General features: G+C 51.3%; 8 protein-coding genes across 8 annotated transcripts; 5 read left to right on the top strand and 3 right to left on the bottom strand.

Moving 5' to 3' along the window:
- Positions 1–2,777: 2,777 nt before the first annotated feature.
- On the top strand, positions 2,778–3,127 carry COCCADRAFT_46022 (uncharacterized protein; the record flags this gene model as incomplete). The annotated part of the gene is made up of 2 exons (XM_007717571.1): positions 2,778–2,875; positions 2,956–3,127. Coding segments are annotated over 2 exons (270 nt in total), but the record flags the coding sequence as incomplete, so codon positions are not given.
- An 8-nt stretch (positions 3,128–3,135) lies between these two features.
- Positions 3,136–3,372, top strand: COCCADRAFT_105224 (uncharacterized protein; the record flags this gene model as incomplete). The annotated part of the gene is made up of 1 exon (XM_007717570.1): positions 3,136–3,372. A coding segment is annotated over one exon (237 nt), but the record flags the coding sequence as incomplete, so codon positions are not given.
- A 512-nt stretch (positions 3,373–3,884) lies between these two features.
- Positions 3,885–5,966, bottom strand: COCCADRAFT_39759 (uncharacterized protein; the record flags this gene model as incomplete). Its single annotated transcript, XM_007717569.1, has 3 exons — positions 3,885–4,106; positions 4,196–5,026; positions 5,073–5,966. 3 exons carry the CDS (start codon positions 5,964–5,966, stop codon positions 3,885–3,887), a joined length of 1,947 nt encoding a protein of 648 aa, XP_007715759.1.
- A 486-nt stretch (positions 5,967–6,452) lies between these two features.
- Positions 6,453–7,976, top strand: COCCADRAFT_105176 (uncharacterized protein; the record flags this gene model as incomplete). Its single annotated transcript, XM_007717568.1, has 2 exons — positions 6,453–6,548; positions 6,603–7,976. 2 exons carry the CDS (start codon positions 6,453–6,455, stop codon positions 7,974–7,976), a joined length of 1,470 nt encoding a protein of 489 aa, XP_007715758.1.
- A 350-nt stretch (positions 7,977–8,326) lies between these two features.
- COCCADRAFT_7928 (uncharacterized protein) lies at positions 8,327–9,205 on the top strand (the record flags this gene model as incomplete). The annotated part of the gene is made up of 2 exons (XM_007717559.1): positions 8,327–9,067; positions 9,116–9,205. The coding sequence occupies 2 exons, from the start codon at positions 8,327–8,329 to the stop codon at positions 9,203–9,205; spliced, it is 831 nt and encodes a 276-aa protein (XP_007715749.1).
- Positions 9,206–9,482: 277 nt separating this feature from the next.
- Positions 9,483–10,995, bottom strand: COCCADRAFT_39756 (uncharacterized protein; the record flags this gene model as incomplete). Its single annotated transcript, XM_007717567.1, has 5 exons — positions 9,483–9,546; positions 9,602–9,704; positions 9,799–10,022; positions 10,126–10,362; positions 10,451–10,995. The coding sequence occupies 5 exons, from the start codon at positions 10,993–10,995 to the stop codon at positions 9,483–9,485; spliced, it is 1,173 nt and encodes a 390-aa protein (XP_007715757.1).
- Positions 10,996–11,758: 763 nt separating this feature from the next.
- COCCADRAFT_105218 (uncharacterized protein) lies at positions 11,759–14,461 on the bottom strand (the record flags this gene model as incomplete). Its single annotated transcript, XM_007717566.1, has 5 exons — positions 11,759–12,479; positions 12,528–13,854; positions 13,997–14,063; positions 14,114–14,184; positions 14,266–14,461. 5 exons carry the CDS (start codon positions 14,459–14,461, stop codon positions 11,759–11,761), a joined length of 2,382 nt encoding a protein of 793 aa, XP_007715756.1.
- Positions 14,462–14,920: 459 nt separating this feature from the next.
- On the top strand, positions 14,921–18,575 carry COCCADRAFT_105205 (uncharacterized protein; the record flags this gene model as incomplete). The annotated part of the gene is made up of 7 exons (XM_007717565.1): positions 14,921–15,248; positions 15,299–16,073; positions 16,123–16,304; positions 16,812–16,954; positions 17,062–17,643; positions 17,710–18,444; positions 18,504–18,575. 7 exons carry the CDS (start codon positions 14,921–14,923, stop codon positions 18,573–18,575), a joined length of 2,817 nt encoding a protein of 938 aa, XP_007715755.1.
- Between the last annotated feature and the right edge of the window lie 1,894 nt (positions 18,576–20,469).

Genomic DNA, 20,469 nt, shown 5'->3' with positions numbered 1-20,469 from the left:
CGGCTACCCAGCTGCCTCGCCTTCTCCTTACCCCGGAACCGGCTACCCAGCTGCCTCGCCCTCTCCCTACACCGGCTACAGCGGTTACCCCACCGAAGACAACTAAGCTATGGAGCTTAACATAGTGTGAAAGATGGAAAAGATTTCTCTTCTCAAGCCATGCAACAATTCTAGGGCGACACAGGTGTTATCAACGGCAATTGGGGGGACCTTGTAGCTCTTGCACTGCAGAGTAGTTACTTCTTCGATGTTGCCTAGTATTAGTGCCTAGTGATTTGTTTGTTTCCTTTGTACTCGCGGTTCCTTAATCTAATACCATTCACTGTACATATTCTCAGATCACGGTATAGAACGGTTGTTTACGATTGGAGATGTTTTTGTTTCTTTGTGTGTTTTTTTTTGGATTTATTTTGTCTCTAGATAGCTCTATCAAAATCAATAACTAACTTTAGTCACTCCTTTAACGCGTCTCTCGCCATGTCGTGAATTGCTAGGGATCACGTGCTAATCTGCTCCAGTATCGTTGCCAATATTACGAAAGTCATCAATTTTTGTCGTACGATCACATCATCCTCTTGAGAACCCCTGCTCTTGCCATCCGCTAAAATAAAGTTATTGGGCAAAGCATGCGCAGCGCTTCCGATGACGCCGAGTATCGCCTGTCCATGTCGTGCTTATGCAGCAAGCAAAAAAGAGAAATCGATAATCAATGTAACCATGTCATCGCGAACCTTCACTCTTGGCTCGTTCTGGTAACGGTGCCGCGTAATCGATAGTTCCACGCTCGTATCAGCACGGCAAAATCCAAATGTCACCCGCTCTGTCCCAACCACACCTGAACTAGAGCGAAGGAATAATTCCGCTGACTACCGCCATAAAAACCTATGCAACAGCATGGCTTGATTTGCTGACTCTGTCGGGATAATGCTGGAAATTTAGTGTAGAAGCGCTAGTAGCAAGTGCACGCGACTCCGCAAAGTTGGTGGATCGTTGAAGTTGCGGAAATCTATCCGCCGGTGTCCGATACGACATGCGGGAAAACGGGCTTTATCGTATACGTAATTCCAACGGCGCGTCCCCAAAATAGAAATTTGATTAGATTCGGACTTGCGCAGGCACGTTGCTTGCACCGTCGCAAGCAACGGTTGTTGCCAAGGCAAGCCTATGACGGCGGTAGTGGTTGAATTCCGAACGTCCGAGTTTGTACCTTTGTTGAACCCCAAGGTGAGGATCAATACGGTGGGACTAGGGTTTGTCAAACCTTGGTGATGGGTACCTGTCAGAAATATTGTCGCCGCAATGTCGCGCGTGTTAGTACATGTGCATGTTGATTGCAATCTCGTCTTCGTATACACATAAATCCAGTTACGAACAATGGAAAGTGAGCCGCTCCATTGCGCTTTGGTGACACGTCAACTGGGGCCAGTGTATCGGTTCTGGACCATGACGTGAGACGGTGAGTTCTCCTTGACCGCGTCAGTCGCGGGGAGAAATCTTGTGGAGGAATTCTCCGTCTGAGTAATATCAGCCTCCCGCACGAAGGGCCTCAACAAGGTGACTAAAGAGGAGAAGAAGAATCTGTATCTCCCCTGGCTGCAGCCCTACTTGATCCACCTTTTCTTTTCCCCTTTTGTCCTTTACCCTCTCTGTCGTTCCCCCCTTTGTCACTTCCCCTATCATCATCCTACACGTTGGCTTCGGTAGACCGTACTTTCGAGTTTCTTTACTATTGCTTTCTCCACATATGCTGCGCGGGGTGATCTTTTGATGCTAGCCCAAGAGCCATTCTCTCAAAGGCTCTCTAGGGTCAATACCCTTGCCATGAAAGTGAAGCCGCTGCTGCCGGTTGATCAACCACTCTGGTGAATTTGGAATACCAAATCGCCTTGGACGGATGATCGGATGATCATCAAAAGGATCTACTATGCACCAAACGCTGATCAAAGGCTTCGCGAAGTCAATACACAGTGATTACTCCACACATCACGGTTTTTGCTCAGACCGGGAGTGCAGTAATTGATTTCTCCCCAAGGTACCAAACAGTTACTCCTTTTCGCATAGTCTTTATAGTTGGCACAAATCCAGGGCAAGGAAATGGTAGATTGAATAATCAAATTATTTGATGGATTCAGTTTCGCAACTCGCGAGTAATGCGTAGTAGGTGGCTTCCAAGACCTTAGAGACTTCGTTTCTTGATCATGTCCATGCTTGTCAAGATCATCAAACATGCCTAAATTAATCAGAGCATGTCACTGTCTGCATCCCGTCAGCGAGTATAGTGTAAAAGCCCTTGTACAAAGTAAACTGTTCAAAAGGATGGCGTACTTTCTTCCTGCGCAAAGAAGATGCGGTACTCCACCCATCTCGTTGCGGCTCAACTCCAAAGTGTACACGGGACCCACGGAACATGAGTTACAGTCGTGAACAAATCATACAAGTCTAGCTTGAAAAGCAATCCAAATAAAACCTCAAGTAAAATGAATACACGATGTTTAAGTACAAGGTAGTACAAAGTGATACAAGCACAGTAAAATCACCCACAATCCCACAACCCACGCACACCAGCCACACGCACAGACCACAAGCCGATCCCCCCGCAGAATTCTTGCTTCAAACGACATCATCGCCCGCAACCACCCAAATCCGACTCGAAACAACCAAATTCAACCACCCACATCCCCACGCCGCATTCACACACCAGTGACACCCCAAAACTCGCCAATTGCGCACCCCTTCACACCCCAATCCAGAAGAAAGCAACCCAAACACCGCCCAAAATGTCCATGTTCTTCGGCGCAAAACCCCAAATCTCCTCGGAGCAAAAGATTGCGCAGGCAGAGGCGGAAATCGATATGGTTTCTGACATGTACAGTCGGTACGTTCTCCTCCATCCTCCCCCCCCATCATCTCTCCCCAATTCCTCGACACCAACGCAGATGCTAACGCTTCCAATAGTCTTGTCAAATCCTGCACGGCCAAATGCATAGACACGTCGTACCGCGAGGCGGATCTCAACAAGGGCGAGTCGGTGTGCTTGGATCGCTGCGTGTCCAAGTTTTTCGAGGTCAATGTCAAGGTTAGCGAGAAGATGCAGGGAGAGGCGCAGGGGAAGCAGGGTGGTGGGATGTTTGGGGGTATGTAAATGTGGAGGAGACGATACGATTGTGGGGGGAAAGGAAAGAGATTGGCTCTGGTAGCTGGGATAGGGCTACTGGGTACGATATTCCAGGTGACTCACTATCGAGAGCTGAAGAGCATATGGAAGATATCTGTGGGTTCCGGATGCATGAGGCCGATGAACACACTCCACCTTTGGTCGGGTGTTGTATGCAATCTCAGTCACGACTACAATGCTCAAAATCTGTACAATAAAAGGTTCATGAATTCAACTGATCGATCTATCCTCCACCGTGCCATACGTTTCTGAACGCATGCGCCGAGCGAGTATCCACCTTTTGTCGCCGTCATCATTCGTAAATCGCTGATCAGTAACCATGGCTCTATGTGTGCGAGCCCGGTAGCTACGCAAAACAATCGCATGCATCAACCCGTTATACAATCGTCAAAATCATTGACTTGTCAAAAAATCGTCAAGTATCGTGCAATCCATCGTGGAGTGGAGATGTCGGTGCCCAAGAAAGTCATGAGAAAAGCGACTGCAGCTCATTGTGCGTCGGTATATCTCGAGCACCGGGGTGTCGTCGTCCAAGGGTATCGTAAAAAGGAAAAAAAGCATGTTAACGAGTCGTGAGAGTGTCGTAACGTCTATGGGAGACAGTGTACGGTGGTGTCCGCCGGCAGCCCATGTGGTTCGTGAAAAGTACTGTATCGCATTAGCCATTCGCCATCAATGAACAAGTAGTGAATGAGTATCAAGCATACCATCAAAGCCAGTCCGGCTTGCCACCGGTTCTGAACAGACGACCGAGTCGCTTGATGCCGCTCGCAACCTCGGTGTCGAGATCGGAAAAATCTACAATATTATACAAGCGCTCGAGATCCATGGTAGCCATTCCCAAACATATCTCCGCACTGCGGGCGTTTTGCTTGGCTTCTTCTGCGCAATCCTCGCAGTTCTTGGCGCTCAAGGCAGCGCTCATGACACACTGTTGTCTCGATGGTTAGCTGGGGGCTCTTTGAACGGAGGAGAGAGAGGGGAATTTGGGTTATTGGTTGTTGTTTTGATTGTAGGTACCTCTGCCATCTGAACAATACGCAGATGCTCACTCGAGTCGCGAGGCTGCGTATCTAAGCGTTCGAGCATGTCTTCAATCAAGGTGCGTGTGCTCTCGCGTTCGTCGGGTACGAGCTTCCTGTCTGGACTGGCGCAAGTACTGTTCAACTTGAGACCGGCACTAAGAGGAATGGGAGGATTTTTGCCTTTGTCCTTCTTCTGACTGGGAGCAGGTGCAGTCTGAGGCCTGGACTCGGTCGGCACGGCGAGGTTGACCATGGAGTAACTCTTTGCATCACGCATGGCCTTGGTGAGTGAGCTGCTCGTGGCACTCAGGAAACCTTGCTTGGTAGTAGGCATCGGTTCTTCTGGTCCGGTGCGCGACCTGCCTCGAGTGAAGATGTCGCGAATGCTGCGCTTGGCTCTGATCTTCTTCTCTGTCATACCGCGATCTTGCTTGTCCGACGATGTATCTTCTGGAGCGGAGGGAGCCACCGACGAGTCCATCAAGTGATCATCGGATTGGTATGATTGGCGCTGCTGTGATGTTTCGTGACTGGAAGAGCCCTCTTCAGTTTCAGACGTCACAGTCTCCGCCGTCCTCAACCTATCAGAATCGGGGTTGCGGACGGTATCGTGGGACTGCGCCGTCTTGTACAATGACAGCGAGCTCTTGTTGAAAGGGTTCATTCTCCAGCTCTTGGTCTCATTGCCGGAGTTGTCCTTCAGGTTTGGTGAGGACTTCGAATTCATGATGCTTGTGATTGTCTTCCTGATCCCGGTCTTCTTCACCTCCAAGACTGGCTCGTCGTCTGGCAATTGAATGTATCCTGAAAGAGGTGCAGGAAACTCCTAATGTAAGAATTATTACCCTCGAAAAAAAGCCTGATTGACGTACCTGACGAGATTCAGTAGATTCAAAGATCTCTGGAGATGCTGTGGGCTCGGACACAATGATCGTGGGCTTTGAAGCGGATCCTGTAAGCTTCATGTGATGATCTGAGTGGTTTGTAGCACGAGTTGTGTTGTCAGCGGTTATCACAACTACTTTGTCTTCGGAATTCGAGCTCGTAGAGGGCCTGGCGAGGGGCGACGAAGACATTGGTGAATGGCTGGCTGGGCTGACTTTTCTTGCAGGCTGCATGGAGCGAATTGGGCTGATTTTGACGACAGGGGTCAAACTTCTCAATGTTCTCACAGGGTGCACTGTTGGAGCTGGTGGCGCATTGCTCAGTGACGACTTGTACTCTGTAACCTCCGCGAGGCGGGCCCTGAGATTGCTGAAAGAGCGTGTCTGCTGGAGACGCTCAGTGAATACCGCCGGGATAGGTGGTACTTCTGGGATATCGTCACCAGTGCCTAGAATGAATTCATCGGCGTCAGCAGATATTTTAAGGATTGGGCCTGTACCGGTATGCGCATTTGCATCTGCATCTGATGCATGCCATGAGAGTGGCTTCAATCGGATGCTGCGGTCATCGCCGGCGCCATCATAAGAATCTTGAGCCAACGAGTTTGAGGGTGGAGAAACATTCTCGGGGTGAAGTACCGGCCACCTGCCGTGTATAGAGCTCTCAGACTGAGCGTCTATGAGCGTACGCTGGGCTTTTGGCGGACTATTGGGGCTTGACACCTGCGCGATCGGAGGACTGGGTAGAGGCTTGTAAGTTGACATAGGGCGAGGAAGCCGAGAGTTACCCATGGGCATCGCATCCGAGTGAGTTAGCGGCCTCGATCCATCTTCATGCAGAAGTACAGCTATATTAGCGGAGACTGGACGGGGATCTGTCATCACCGTCAGCGTCTGTTGCCGACTCTTGCGAGTCAGCAGTTCGTCACGGACAGAGGTTCGAAATGGCAGGAGGTTGATTGGAAGAAGAAGAAGAAGAGAATCTATCTGAGATCTGCTATATATATAGTAAAGGGCGAGGTTTGCGCACGTGCTTGCTTGCGTTTGCAGAGGCAGTGAAGGTGAGTGTGGATGGCCCAGTCCAAGTGAATTGCAAACGCGACATGACTCTGCTCTTTCTCGTAACCCGGATGAGAAAAAAAATCCACGGTCACTGTGAGAGAAACCTTCCGAGACTCGCCCTTTCGTGCTACCGGCATCTTTACGGTGTGGTGTTGAAGTTGCAGAAGATGGCTGTGGGAATCACGATGTGTGAGGTCATTGACGCTTGGGCCACGGCTTCGGTTGGAGAAGAGGACAGCTAACGCGTCACCTTCACCAGTAATTGCATGTCCAACGACCAACTCGGCCAACGCTCATTAAGGCATAATGGCGAAAACGTACAAGCAGATGAAGGAGGCGTGGGTGTCGGGACATACGGGGAGCTCTGTAGCAGATGTAAATATCGTCTCGCTCGCAATGCCTGTACTGTGCACGATTCCATTCCTCAAGCAATAAGTCTATACTAACAATGCTAAGCTGAGCATCTTGCTATGGTCGGTCATACAGTCGCGTATGCGCTTGTTCACGCCTTATACGCCACCAGCCATGTTCATCGACTTTCTACTCAACTGCGGAGCTACGCTGTTCGCAACCACCATCTACTCGCCTTCTCCATTGATTCTCAATCTCCTCCTGCTACTCCCAGCAATTGCATTATATGTCCTTGAGAAGCCCGCTCCAGCCAAGGAAGTCCCGCGTCCGCCCAAGATCGACAAGTCTGAAAAAGACTCCAAACTGGATGCACTACCTGTTAAGCCGTTCATCACAAATTACCGCGGCGCAATGATGGTCATCACGTGCGTCGCAATCCTGGCCGTCGACTTTCGTGTCTTTCCACGGCGGTTCGCTAAAGTCGAGAACTGGGGTACCTCACTCATGGACATGGGTGTCGGGTCCTTTGTCTTCACTGCTGGCGTGGTTTCAGTCCGCTCTTCACTCAAGGAAGGCACTGGCCGACCGCCACTATCCAAACGCTTGATGGCATCACTCAGACATTCCGTTCCCCTTCTTGTCCTTGGTGTCATTCGACTCATCTCCGTAAAGGGACTGGACTACGCAGAACATGTCTCTGAATATGGCGTGCATTGGAACTTCTTCTTTACCCTGGGCTTCCTACCACCATTTGCGGCTCTTTTCCAGTCGGCATTTGACCTGGTCCCTTCATATGCTGTGCTGTCGTTCGTACTGGCTGCCGTCTACGAAGTTGTCTTAGATTGCACGCCTCTTGGACCCTACATACTTGTGGCCCCACGTACAGATTTGCTCTCCAAGAACCGAGAAGGGATATTCTCCTTCTTTGGATATCTTGCGATTTTCCTAGCCGGCCAGTCCCTGGGTGCGTCTGCACTCCCTAGACAGCAGCCAATCGCCAAAGACGCACCAATGACAACAAAACTCCGGCAATCCACGCTTGGGAAGCTTGCAACTACATCTCTCCTTTGGACCGCACTTTTCTACTTCTCTACAAGCTACTATGGCCTTCGCTTACCAGTATCAAGACGGCTTGCTAATCTTCCGTACTTTCTCTGGGTGTCTTCGTTCAACAGTTATCAAATCACCATATGCTGCGCAATTGAGCCTGTTCTCTTTCCCAGCTTGTACAAGGCCACAAACAAAAGCGAGGAAATACGACGCACTAGAGACGCCACTAGTACTATACTGTATGCGTTCAACCGCAATGGTCTTGCGGTTTTCTTAGTCGCCAATTTGCTGACAGGTCTGGTCAACATGACGCTACCCACTTTGAACATGAGCGTCATTGAATCAATGGCGGTCCTCACGGCATACGTCGCTGTCCTGGCTGGATTCGCTGTTGGTCTTGACCATTACAATATAACGATAAAGCTATGAGTGAACTTAGTTTGTTTTCAATTTACCAAAAACAACCTCTATTTCAAATTCTCAAATCTACTTTGATGTGATTGTTTCTTTGATACGGTGACCGAACAAATCTTCATCTTAATCAGTCTTTTTGGAGAGATGCATTATGTACTCATTCCAACAAGCATGCATGCAAGATACATCCAACTGGCTCTTTCCTTATTATGCGCCCCACGTGACAGCGTGAAACCGCGTCTGCCAAGGAAAGTGACACGGAAAGCGACCGATGACATCGCCGTATTTCTAACACTATCCCCACCAACACTCATTCAGCGATAGCAGGTTTAACAGGTGATTCAAATGTGTACAAAGTTGCAGGCATGTCGACTCCGCAAGCGAAACGCCGTCGGCTGAACGAAGCCGCGAAAACACTGCAGAGGCCATTCAAGTCTCCTTTCCGAACACCATTGAAGCCCAGCATTGGCGACGATCCGCCATCTTCAGACCCACCTGAAGCAGAATCATCCACAAAGGAAAAACTAGGAGATACTTCCATCTGTGTGAGTTCTGCACATTCTACGAGCAATGCCGAACAGAAGGCCACTACGTCACCCTCTGGGAATGCTGCATCAGCACAAAGACCTGCATCGAGAGTCCCAAAGACGCTCGTGTCGCGACCAAACTCGTCCACGCCTTCGCGACTAGCGCCAAGAAGCACACTTTCTAAGCCCTCAGCTGCACGCGAAATAATGCAACTACGCAACGAGATCCAAATGCTCACCCAAGCACAAACTCTTGCTACGTCCTCAAAAGACGACGATCTGATTGCACTAATAGAAAAATGGCGGACCGCAAGCCGTGCAGCAGCCGAAGAGCTTTTTGGTATCACCAGAGATCGAGTCAACAGGATGGGTGGGGTGGGCGCCTGGCAGGAACGCGAGAAGGACGCTAAGCAACGGCAGATGAAGTGGGATCAGGAAGAGATGGAAGCGGAGAGGGAGAGGATGAGGGAGGCGAGAGAAAATGGGGAGGTCCCGCAAGAGGAGTATGATCGGTTTGCTGAGATGGAGGGGGATAGGGAGGTGGAAGAGGAGAAGGAGACGTTCAAGAATGCGGATGATGTAAGTGATGCCGGGGACGCGGATGGAGAGATTGCTAACTGAAGGTAGTCGTTTACTATGGATATGATGCTCAAGACGCTTAATATTGATCTACAGCTCATAGGGTATAACAAGGAGGCGCAGAGGTGGGAGGGTTGAGCGATGCTCTTCAGCGTCGCAAGAAACCTCGGTCCAGCTCTAGAGTTATGCTTGCTTTCCTCTAAAGAATGTAATGGGATATTCAGCACACATGATCAATGGATAATTCGAGTAAGTCGGCACCCAGGCTGTTCATTTTCGTACAGGTACTTACTACACCAGAATTGTTGTTTACAAGTCTACCTTCATGTCAAGTCACATTTACCATGCACATCCATAAGACTACGAGATGATAATCCAAGTTTAATTTATGACCAGGCAATTTCACTTCAAAACTTCAAAGCTTTGCACCTGGTGCAAGTATCTTTTGCACAAGCTCCAGCACGCGCTCAGCAGATCCCCTGTATCCTTACTTAGCAACACACCATACATATCAATCCATGAAAATCCACTTACCAAGAAGCCTGATATCCCGCCCCAGCATGCCCATAACAATGCACAACAGGCACTTTCCACTTGCCCACCTCGGTCTCAATCCTCATGCCTCCTTTTCTCGACGCTATTTATCATCACGTTAGCCTCTCATCCCTTAACACACTTCAATCCAAAAGAAATAAGAGAGGGCAAACAAGGAAAAAAAAAGAAGAACTGACGTCTCAACCCCACATTCTTCGCCAAAACCTGCACCTCCTCCGGCTTCCCCAACTCAGGACACAGCTCACAGCACCGCCTCAAAATATCTTGACCAAGCTCCTCATCCCACTCAGCGCTCCAATCATTGTCTTGGCGAGAGCCGCCTAGAATAACGCCACCGCCCAGCGGGCGTGGGAAGACGTATGTGCATGTTGGGTCGATGCGGTGGGGGGAGCGAAGGTACCTTGTTATCTTGGGTTAGAAAAAAATCTTTTACTCTTGAATGTCACATGTCACATGGACTGCGTATCTGGAGGGGGGGGGGGTGAGAAAAGGCATCACAATACCCCAGCCTCTCATATTCATACATTCTCTCAATCGGGACTTTGGGTTCCGCAACCAGCAGCGTCTGGCCACGGGTCGGGTACAGATTCGTATCGCGGATGTCTGTTAGAGACAAGGAACCAAGACCTGTGGCGTTGACGAGGAGGGTGGCAGATGGTACGTCTTCCAGCAACGAAGCCACAGAGGTATAATGGCGGCGAAGCAAAGTGATCCCTTTAGCTAGGGCCTGATGTTGTAACCTTGTCCATCATCAGCACACATCCACTCTTCTAGCAGAAAAAAGAAATAAAGTGAAAAAAAACGGGGAGTAGGGGAAGAAGAACGAACCACTGCAAATAAACCTGCGTATTAATCCGAAAAGTCGCCGGAATCTCAACCCCAAACACCGCATCCCTCGGCAACCTCTCCTTATCCAACTCCCTCAACCCCCCAACTAGCTCATCATACCACACCCTCCCCGTCCCCTCACTCAGAATCCCCGCCTCCTCAATCGGCGTATCAAACACAGCCCACATGCCCATCCGCCCCAACCCCACTTCATTCCCCCCCAATCCACCACCACTCGAATTTTCAGTTTCGCCAGCGCGAACGGCTCGGCACCCAAATACGGACTGACCGTCGATGAGCTCGCCGAAGCGGCGGAAAGTTACAGCGTCGTAGTTTTCAAGGGGGCCGTTGTCGGTGGCCATGGAGGACCAGTTTGCGCCGGCCCAGGGGGAAGTGTAGTGTATGGAGCGGTCGCCGGGGAAGTAGGTTGCGGCTATTGTTACTTTTGCGGTCGGGTAGGTGTGCGAGAGGACGAGGGAAGTTGTTAGGCCGATTACGCCGGCGCCTAGGATGAGGATGTGGGGGGGTTCTTGGGGGTTTGCCATTTTCCTCTTCTTCTTCTTCTTCTTCTTTTAGGGTGTCGTGATGGATGTCCTTTTTTTGGGTGAAGTTGGATTGAGAGGTAGTAAATGTTACTAATAAATGTTGGAAAGCGAGGGGGGTGGTGGATCTAGATTTGGGTGAAAGTAGGGATTTTAAGGGCGATGATTAGATTCTTATAGAATCAATTCAAAATGCCTGGTTATGAAGGATTTGCGAACTAGTAATATCTATAGGCTTGACGTTGTGCTGCTGTGTAATGGAAGCGCGTCGGAATGATATGGTGTCACACTAGGTATTCCGAAGCAGGGCAGCCTATTCCGACGGCAAAACAGGGTATCCGCCGATTTGGAGATGGCCGATGATTTCAATACATTACAGAGAATATTTACGTACCAAATCTATCCCGATATGTAAACAAACAGGTCTTTGGGCAGACGTAAATTCCTGCTGGCGGTGTGTGTGGAAGAAGAATCGGCGTTGGTGCCATGACATGAGCAGATAGTAGTGATACGAGGTCCGAAATCGGTATGGTGCTCCCGGCATGTCTCCACGGACGTACTTCACAACGCGATACACGACTGCCAATCATAGAATTCATGTACTTAATAGAAATCCAATGTCATCAGGGAATCCCGAATCAAGTACGGCTTTTGATATACCGATCAGCTTTTAATCACACCAGCCCTGTAACCATAATCCACGACCAAAGGAGCCCTTATAATACAAACCGTCAACCCAAGCGCCAGGAACCGATTCCGAAACTCATTACGCTGTCTGCTTCATAAACCAGTCGGAGCTAGCATCAACCATGTAGTTCGTGATATTGGACTCATTGCCAAAAGTGCCGTCAGGCATCTGTACGTTACCATCGGGCGCAGGGTAGCTCATGACTCCATCCATTGATACGGGGAGTCTAGGCATGTTGAAGAAATCGAATACATCCAAATACTCGAGTTCGTTGGGTGCAGGTGTTCGAGCCGGAGTAACAGCTGCCATCTTCGTGTTCTGGTTGCTATTAAGCTTTGGCTGTCGCGAAATGAGGAAATCCAAGTCAAATGCGCAACGTCGCATGTCCGCCAGGATTTTCACTGTCGAAGGCGTGACGCGTTCGCCATTGGCACCAGCGGGGGCTTGTTGGCTTTCTTGATACTCTGATAGAACACGTGACAGCAGGCTTGCATAGCGTGTGCCGACCTCCCAATACTGGCCCATGTCGCGAAGGGTGCTCACGAGGAGGTTAATCGATTGATCAACTCGATGATCAATAGTCGATCCATGAACCAGGAGAACTCGAGCAGCCACCCAGAGTGAGAACGCAAATGGAGGGCCGAGTTTGCTCAACAGCGCGTTGTCACGCACAGTAGCGCATAGAGCAGTAATATTTTCAACGGCGCTGAGACACCTTTGACTGGCACTAAACGACGGTGTAAAGATGGGTGATCTATGAGTGGGGTATGCTGCAGATGAATGCAAGCGAATGACGGTACTAGAGGAGTCAGTACATCTGCTGGTAGAGTGAAGAGTAACGACTTACGTATGGAAAGCTGCGTGGAGCATGATCAAGCCACTGTCGAGGTTCTGTCCCATGCCCGGTTTTGCGAATAGTCTGGCCGAGTTGCCATATTCCTGTGGAAGATTGTACTTCCACTGTTCGATGGCGTTGTCGAGTTCTCGATATTCGCTCTGCCACGACTCAACATCAGACAGAGACGTAATATCCACGGGCTTCTTCAAAAACTTGTGTATCCTTGTGAGAATGCCCAGAATCTCAATCAAATATGAGAATGAGCCGAGATTTTCGGGTCTGTTCATACTGTAGTCTGATCTTGCTGAGGTATGAAACCATCTCGTCTCTACGGGCGCATTACGTGCATATAGGTCGTCGCGACACGGCAGACGGCGATCGATTTCCTTGTCATCTAGAGCAAATTCAAAGGCAGTCGCGACCGTCGCGTACCGATCAAGGACGTAGATCATCCAAAAGAGCCTGCGCCGACTCTCCTCCTCTATCCAATCCTTTGGCTCTGGTAGTGTCATGGCTCGCAGGGTGTATATGGAAGCAAACTGAGGAGCGACGCTTGGTGAATAGCTCTCAACCGACAAGCCCAACTGGACCACGGAGCGAGTTATGAGTGCAAGCAAGTTCCACCCTGGCGGGCCATTGGAGCAGCCAACAACGTCAAGTGCAAGGATGACAAGGGCCTGCAGCGACTTGACCGAGCTGTTTTCTATGCCGTAGAGCAAAACCTTTTCCTTGGAATTCTTGTGGTATCGCGTGCGCTTCTCGGGTGTAAGGCGTTGGTCAGTGGAGAACTTTACAGTTGTTGCAACAACCGAGTGCAGTATGATTTTGTCGGCGTCATCGAGGGGCGTGTCTCCAAAGAGCGAGTTGAGAGTGCTCTGGCGGTGGAGAATCGGACACCAGGTGTTGATGTGCTTAAAGAAGAGGTCGACGAGCCCGTAGAGCAGATCGTATGGGGGAAAGTCTGCGTCGGCGTGGCCCAAGTTCCGTGCCATTGCGGGCTGAAACTGCTCGTTGTAGGGTGTGTAGGGCTCGCGCGTGAGGGCACTGCCCATGGCCGTCATGTCTTCGGGCGTGTAGCTGTGGCTGGCGACCGAGGAGGCGGGACGGTTGTCGGTGACGCCATTGCCGTACGTGGTGTGGATGGCACTCTGCGAGGGAAACGTGGGCTTCTGGATGAAGAGGGCGGTCTCAGGCCTAGGGATATGAGGAGTCTGGACAATGGGCGGGCTTCGGAAGGCAGTGACGTGCTGAGGCGAGGGACCAGAAGTCGCGACCTGGTTGTTGGTGAGGTGGTTGATTTGCGATTGCTGCTGCAAGAGGAGAGCTTCGAGCTTATCTACAGGCCGTACATGTTAGCTTGCGGCTGCTTAGCGGGACGGATACGAGGGTGTGAGTAATTCTTGAAGCTGGAGTCGGCCCATGGGGATACCTCGGCTACATATTTATGTGTGTAATGTGTAGTCGAGGGTGCAACTTACCAAGTCGCGACTCGAGTTCGCGTCCGTAGCCAGCTCGGAGGCCTGGTTTCTTGCGTGGGAGATAGACCTAGGCGTGGTTGAGTTTGCAGTGAGCATACAGGAGGCGGGCAGGCTCACACATGCTGAGTGGTTCTTCAGACACCACGAACAGGCTGGCGAGGCCCTGTCGCATTTCACTTTGCGCTGCTCTACACGGCGTCAGAAGATGAGAGGACGTGTGCATGTATAAATCTCGGTATATATATATGCCTCTGCCATGGGCGACTTACTGCATGTTTCGCAGCTCACGGAGAGAGGCCGCTTGCGCTTGTTGGATGCGCTGGCTTGGCCCCGGTCGTTGGCATCATCGTCATCGGTGGAGCGCTCATCGCCGCTCCAGTCGTGGCCGTGTTCCTGAGAGTGCGAGGAGAACTTGGCCGTGCCATTCGGGCTCGCAGCTTGCTGGTGCGAGGCAGTGGCATCCATGGTCAATGATGCGACTGTGGGTGTGCAGCTGTGCGCAAAGGTTCGGCAGAGCGAACACCGAACTTCAGCCCCGCCCGCGACCTCCAGCCCTTACCCCAGACATTGGCACCGGCAGCGACACGGCGCCCATTGGTGGCCTCGGCGCACTCGGGGCAATGCTGATCTGCACCACCAGCCCATGGCCCTGCCCAAGCTCTCCCACTCATGCAGCCTTGCGCGTTGCCCTCCACTTGACGCCCGTTGCAACAGCGCCTGTCGCTGTCCTTCGTTGCACATCGCAGCGAGATGGACCGAGGTATCCTCTTGCTGTGCACGTCGCCCACCACGGCCCTGCACATGATCCAGAGCCATTGAATTCAAATATCCCCCACGTATGACTTGCTAAACACTGCCCCTCCTCTGTGCCATCTCCCCCTCATACTCGTCCATTTTTCCCTTTCGTCCCCGACTAGAATCACAATGGCTTCTACAGCAACTTCTGGCGCGGCCCGCTCGTTCCCTACCATCAAGCATGTGCGCACTTTTGTAACACAGGGCCCCGGAAGTGGTGGAGACTATCATAATGTCGCTGGTGGCCATTGGCTCATTGACAGCAAAATCTCAACGCCAATGAGCCAATATGAGCAATACCGGAAGTCGAGAACAAGCTGGGGAATCAATGTGCTTGGTTCCTTCTGCGTTGAGATTGAGGCCAGTGATGGCACCAAGGGCTTTGCCACGGGCTTTGGAGGACCGCCAGCGTGTTGGCTGGTTGCCGAACACTTTGAGCGCTTCTTGATCGGCCAGGGTGAGTATCCAACAAAATCCCCTAGTATAGGCAGTGTTGACAATGTGCAGATCCCAGAGACACCAACCACATGTTTGAGCAAATGTACCGCGCCTCAATGTTCTATGGCCGCAAGGGTCTCCCCGTCGCCGTCATCTCAGTCATCGATCTCGCCATCTGGGATCTGCTTGGCCACATCCGCAACGAGCCCGTGTACAAGATGCTGGGTGGTGCCACACGTGAGAGACTCAACTTTTACTGTACTGGTCCCGAGCCAGCAGCAGCAAAGGAGATGGGCTTCTTTGGCGCAAAGGTACCGCTGCCCTATGGTCCTGGTGAGGGTGTCGAAGGCCTGAAGAAGAACGTCGAATTCCTCACCAAGCACCGTGAGAGTGTTGGCCCCGACTTCCCCCTCATGGTCGACTGTTACATGAGTCTGAACGTGCCGTACACAATCGAGGTGGTCAAGGCAACCGAGCACCTCAACCTCAACTGGTGGGAGGAGTGCTTGTCGCCAGACGACTCTGATGGCTTTGAGCAAATCAAGCGTGCTCATCCCCGGATGAAGTTTACTACTGGCGAACACGAGTACTCACGCTACGGCTTCAGGAAGCTCATCGAGGGACGCAACCTAGATATCCTCCAGCCAGACGTCATGTGGGTTGGCGGCATGACGGAGCTTATCAAGATCTCGGCCATGGCTGCTGCGTACGACATCCCTGTTGTGCCCCACGCCAGCGGGCCGTACTCCTACCACTTTGTCGTCTCCCAAGCGAACTCGCCTTTCCAAGAGTACTTGGCAAACTCGCCAGACGGTAAATCCGTTTTGCCCGTATTCGGTAACCTGTAAGTGTCAACATTCATGCTCACGAAAATGTTTTCTGACTAGCGGTAGCTTCACCAACGAGCCCATTCCCACAAAAGGCTATCTCGACGTCAAAACCCTCGACCGTCCTGGCTTTGGCCTTGAGCTGAACCCGCATGCCGGATTGATCGACGCCACCTGCATCCTCAACCCTGCGCCACAAAAGGCCCTGAAGCCTGCTGAGCCAGAGAAGCCGGCCGAGGCCAATGGGAGTGCGTAATGATCGTATAGCATAATGGTGTTCATGGAGTTGTGTACAGGTTGGTTCGGGTGGATTTCTTGGCTTGATGCATTGCGCTGGAGCACCAGATGTTTGCTTCTTTTTGTTCGCTGCTGGGTGACTGGTGGCGGTCTGCGGCTGCATTTCCATAGCTTACGTCACACTGTAGCTTTGAACACCGCACTGGCAGCAAAAGCATTGCTTGCATATAAACAATACATATCATGTCTATAATTAGTAGTGACTGGTAGGCGCTGACGATCTCGCAAGCCTCGATCTTGCCCATGTGCAGCAGGGACGCACGCCGAGTGGGGCAAACACGAAGCGTCAGAGCTGTGCTGTAGCCAGTCTTGTAGGACACGCGGTGTGAAACCTGCAGCTCTGCGTTCTTTTTTCAACCACTCTTTGTGTACTTGTAGGCGTACACCCCTTCAGTCAATTGCAATTGTTGTTCCCTTCATCACACCTACCCCGCCACAACCCCACTTCATCATGGAAGCCATCAAGGATACCGTAAACAGCGCGCTTGAGAAGCTTCACATCGGTGGAGCTGCCCAAGGCACTCCTGCAAAGGAGCCATCAGAGGCTGAGTTCAATGAGCTCAAGGCCAAGTACCAGAAGGCTGGCCAAGATCAAGTTTTTGTGCGTGCAGCCTTCCCTAACCCCCATGTTTCGGAGCACCTCAATGGACTTGATGAGCATTGGATCAACCGCAATCTCCGAACACACTGCTAACTTCTTCTCTGTAGGCTTTCTACGACAAGCTGTCTACCGCCGAGAAGGCCTCTCTCTATGAGCAGCTAAAGAACTTCAACCCCGAATACATCAACGAGATCACCGAGCGTGCCCTCCACCCTGCACAGACCGAAGCAACCGAGAACAAGCTCGAGCCTCTCCCCGAAAATGCCACATCTTCAGTCCTCGACTCATCGCAGGGCGACCTCGACCAATGGTACAACAGCGGCTTGGAATTCATTGCCAACAACCAGGTCGCAGTTGTGCTGATGGCTGGTGGCCAAGGCACCCGCCTGGGAAGCTCAGCTCCCAAGGGATGCTTCGACATTGGACTCCCAAGCCAGAAGAGCCTGTTCCAGTTGCAGGGTGAGCGCATCAGGAAGGCTGAGATGCTTGCTGCAAAGAAGCACGGCAAGGAAAACGTCACCATCCCATGGTACGTTATGACTAGCGGACCTACCCGAGGGCCTACCGCCGAGTTCTTCGAGAAGCACAACTACTTTGGCTTGAAAAAGGAGAATGTCGTCATCTTCGAGCAGGGTGTCTTGCCATGCATCTCAAACGAGGGCAAGATTCTCTTGGAAAGCAAGTCAAAGGTATGGCTAGACAATTCTCACAGCTATGAGCCGACAATGTGTTGAGATGGTACTGACACAGTGTAGGTCGCCGTCGCACCCGATGGTAACGGTGGTCTCTACCAAGCCCTTATCCAATCTGGTGTTGTAGCCGACATGGGTAAGCGCGGAATCAAGCACATTCACGCCTACTGCGTCGACAACTGCCTGGTCAAGGTCGCTGACCCCGCCTTCATTGGCTTTTCTGCGTCCAAGAACGTCGACATTGCCACCAAGGTCGTCCGCAAGCGCAACGCTAAGGAGTCTGTTGGCCTCATCCTCCAGAAGAACGGTAAACCAGACGTTGTCGAGTACTCTGAGATTTCGACCGAGGACGCAGAGGCAAAAGACTCCAAGGACTCCGAGCTTCTCAAGTTCCGTGCTGCCAACATTGTCAACCACTACTACTCGTACAGCTTCCTCGAGAGCATCCCAGCATGGGCCAAGAAGCTGCCCCACCACGTTGCCCGCAAGAAGATTCCCTATGTCAACACCGAGACTGGAGAGACAATCAAGCCAGAGAAGCCCAACGGCATCAAGCTTGAGCAGTTCGTCTTCGACTGTTTCCCTTTCCTTACCCTTGACAAGTTTGCTTGTATGGAGGTAAAGCGTGAGGACGAGTTCTCGCCGCTGAAGAATGCCCGCGGCACTGGAGAGGACGACCCCGACACGAGCAAGCAGGACATCATGACACAGGGCAAGAAGTGGGTCCAAGCTGCCGGTGCCACAGTTGTCAGCGAGGACCCCAAGGAGGGCATCGAGGTCTCCCCACTGATTTCTTACGTAAGTTTTCCCAGTACCACGACTCCCATTGCGCGTGTTGTATACTAACTGCAGTTCAGGGCGGCGAAGGTCTCGACTTCCTCAAGGCGAGGACAATCAAGGCTCCCGCAGTCATTGAGTCGGAAGACTAAATGGTATTGTACGACCGACACAGTACCTTCTCGTGCATTCAGCCATACACTGCGTACGGTTGTAGGGATAGGATTTCTACTAGCACGGAGATTGCAAAATCAAATAGATACGAATGAACATGAACATTAACACTAACATCCTGAGTGCCAGGATGTGCACATACAAGTTCGTTGTGAGTGAATAATTCAACAGAAGCCACTATCTACTTACGTAGTCGTATCTACGTATAGATTAGAGGAACAAGCTTTTCTGTTAATCTGATCTGAGCGTCACGTCTGGGCGCAGTTTAGATAAGTAGAGTCTGAGTAGGTGCCAGGATCTGGTCCCCCTGAATCCTATGATTCCGTACTAGACATCCTATAGAGAAACTCTACCGGAAAGAGCCCCCCCTCTCACTCCTGATTTTGTTTCTCTGCCCTTTTTTTGCTTGGACAATGTTGGGATGTTTGAAGAAGGATTTTTTAAGGGCTCAGGCTAGCGTATGTGAAAAGTATCGCTGCTGTATACCAAACGGTGATCCACTGCTTATTGCGGCGTTTTTTGATGCGTGTGATGTTTATGCGACGAATCCGAAACCCGAGGTTTTTCACAGGCTCTCGAGTAGTTGTATCCTTTAGGAGGCTAAAAGAAGATATTGGAAGTGTGGTTAGGGGAGGGGGGCTTGGGTTGGAATTGCGTTGTGCGAATGCAAAAGTTGCCCTTTTTTCGGTACTTCAGCGGAGGAAACAAATGATGGTTTGCCAGCTACTTACTACCCCTATACCCTTACTACACAGAGTTGTTACATTAATGATAAAGTTAGATCCCCCTTTGGGTGTCTCAACAAATCATATATGGTAGAAGAGAAAGTATCTAGTACCTACTACTATTGAAATCCAGGCAAGGCATAATCATAGGCTTTAAGAATGGCTTGCGAATTGTATGTGCAGATATCCAGATGATTAAAGAGTCAGTCTGTGAAGGAACAAGCTTTGCACGGTTCACCTCTTAGCTTTCTGGTGTAATAGCTTATCAGTAAAAGTGTAGACATATGTCAAAAGAGATAGTATTCATCTGCCGTATGGTGGATAGACGTAGTTATCACGTGCCTATACCACGTGCTTGGATTCAGGCGTTAAGGGATGGCACGGAGCATAGGACCAGATTGGAGAGGGGCGACAGCGGCGGAGGGGTAAGAGAGGCCAGGATAGGGCCCCCCCACGACGGGCGACAGGGCGGCAGATGCACGGCAATGGGCGACGAAACACGGCTAGGGTGAAGGGTGCATGGATGTGTGCACCTATGGGAGGGCGTATGATGCAATCTGCAACGGCTCGGGGATTGTTGCGCGCAGGTTTCGACCTCGGGAACAGCCAAATTGCGCATTTCGCTAGCGCAACCGAAGCAGGGACCACAGCCATGAGTGGTGCATTTTGCCCGTCGCCTGAGCAGTCGAGTCCATGATCCCCAGTCTCTCACACCACACCCATAGTTACAATCGGAGGAAGGTTGCTGAAGTGTTGTCGAGGGAAGGTCTGGAAAGTCGAAAGTACGTTGCGCCCGCCCAAGACTGCTGTTTCCCCCATATGCGCGCCTGGGGCCCCTCGGCGCATGCGACCATGCCCCGTTTTACCCCTCGACCGCCGCCCCTCGAAAATTTGCGACTGACGGCAAGCCCAGGTGACGGAATCTGAAGAAGAATACGAAGCAGGTACAAGCGCCCCATGTCCAGCCCTCTGCGCCTGCCCAGCTCCCCGCCCAGACAGAGCCACCACTCGCCGTAGAGCAAACGCCCTGCCCAAAACCCGCTCGCCCCCGCGTCCCACGATCCACTGCCTTCTTCCTCTTCGCACAGCCATCCACCCTATGCTCACGCCTCGTGCAGATATATACCAAACAAGAACAACCCAAACA

Source organism: Bipolaris zeicola (assembly GCF_000523435.1).
Source record: "Bipolaris zeicola 26-R-13 unplaced genomic scaffold scaffold_185, whole genome shotgun sequence".
In the NCBI taxonomy this organism is placed as follows: Eukaryota; Fungi; Ascomycota; class Dothideomycetes; order Pleosporales; family Pleosporaceae; genus Bipolaris; species Bipolaris zeicola.
The sequence above is the reverse complement of the archived record's forward strand: the minus strand, read 5'-3'. Positions and strand labels throughout refer to the sequence as shown.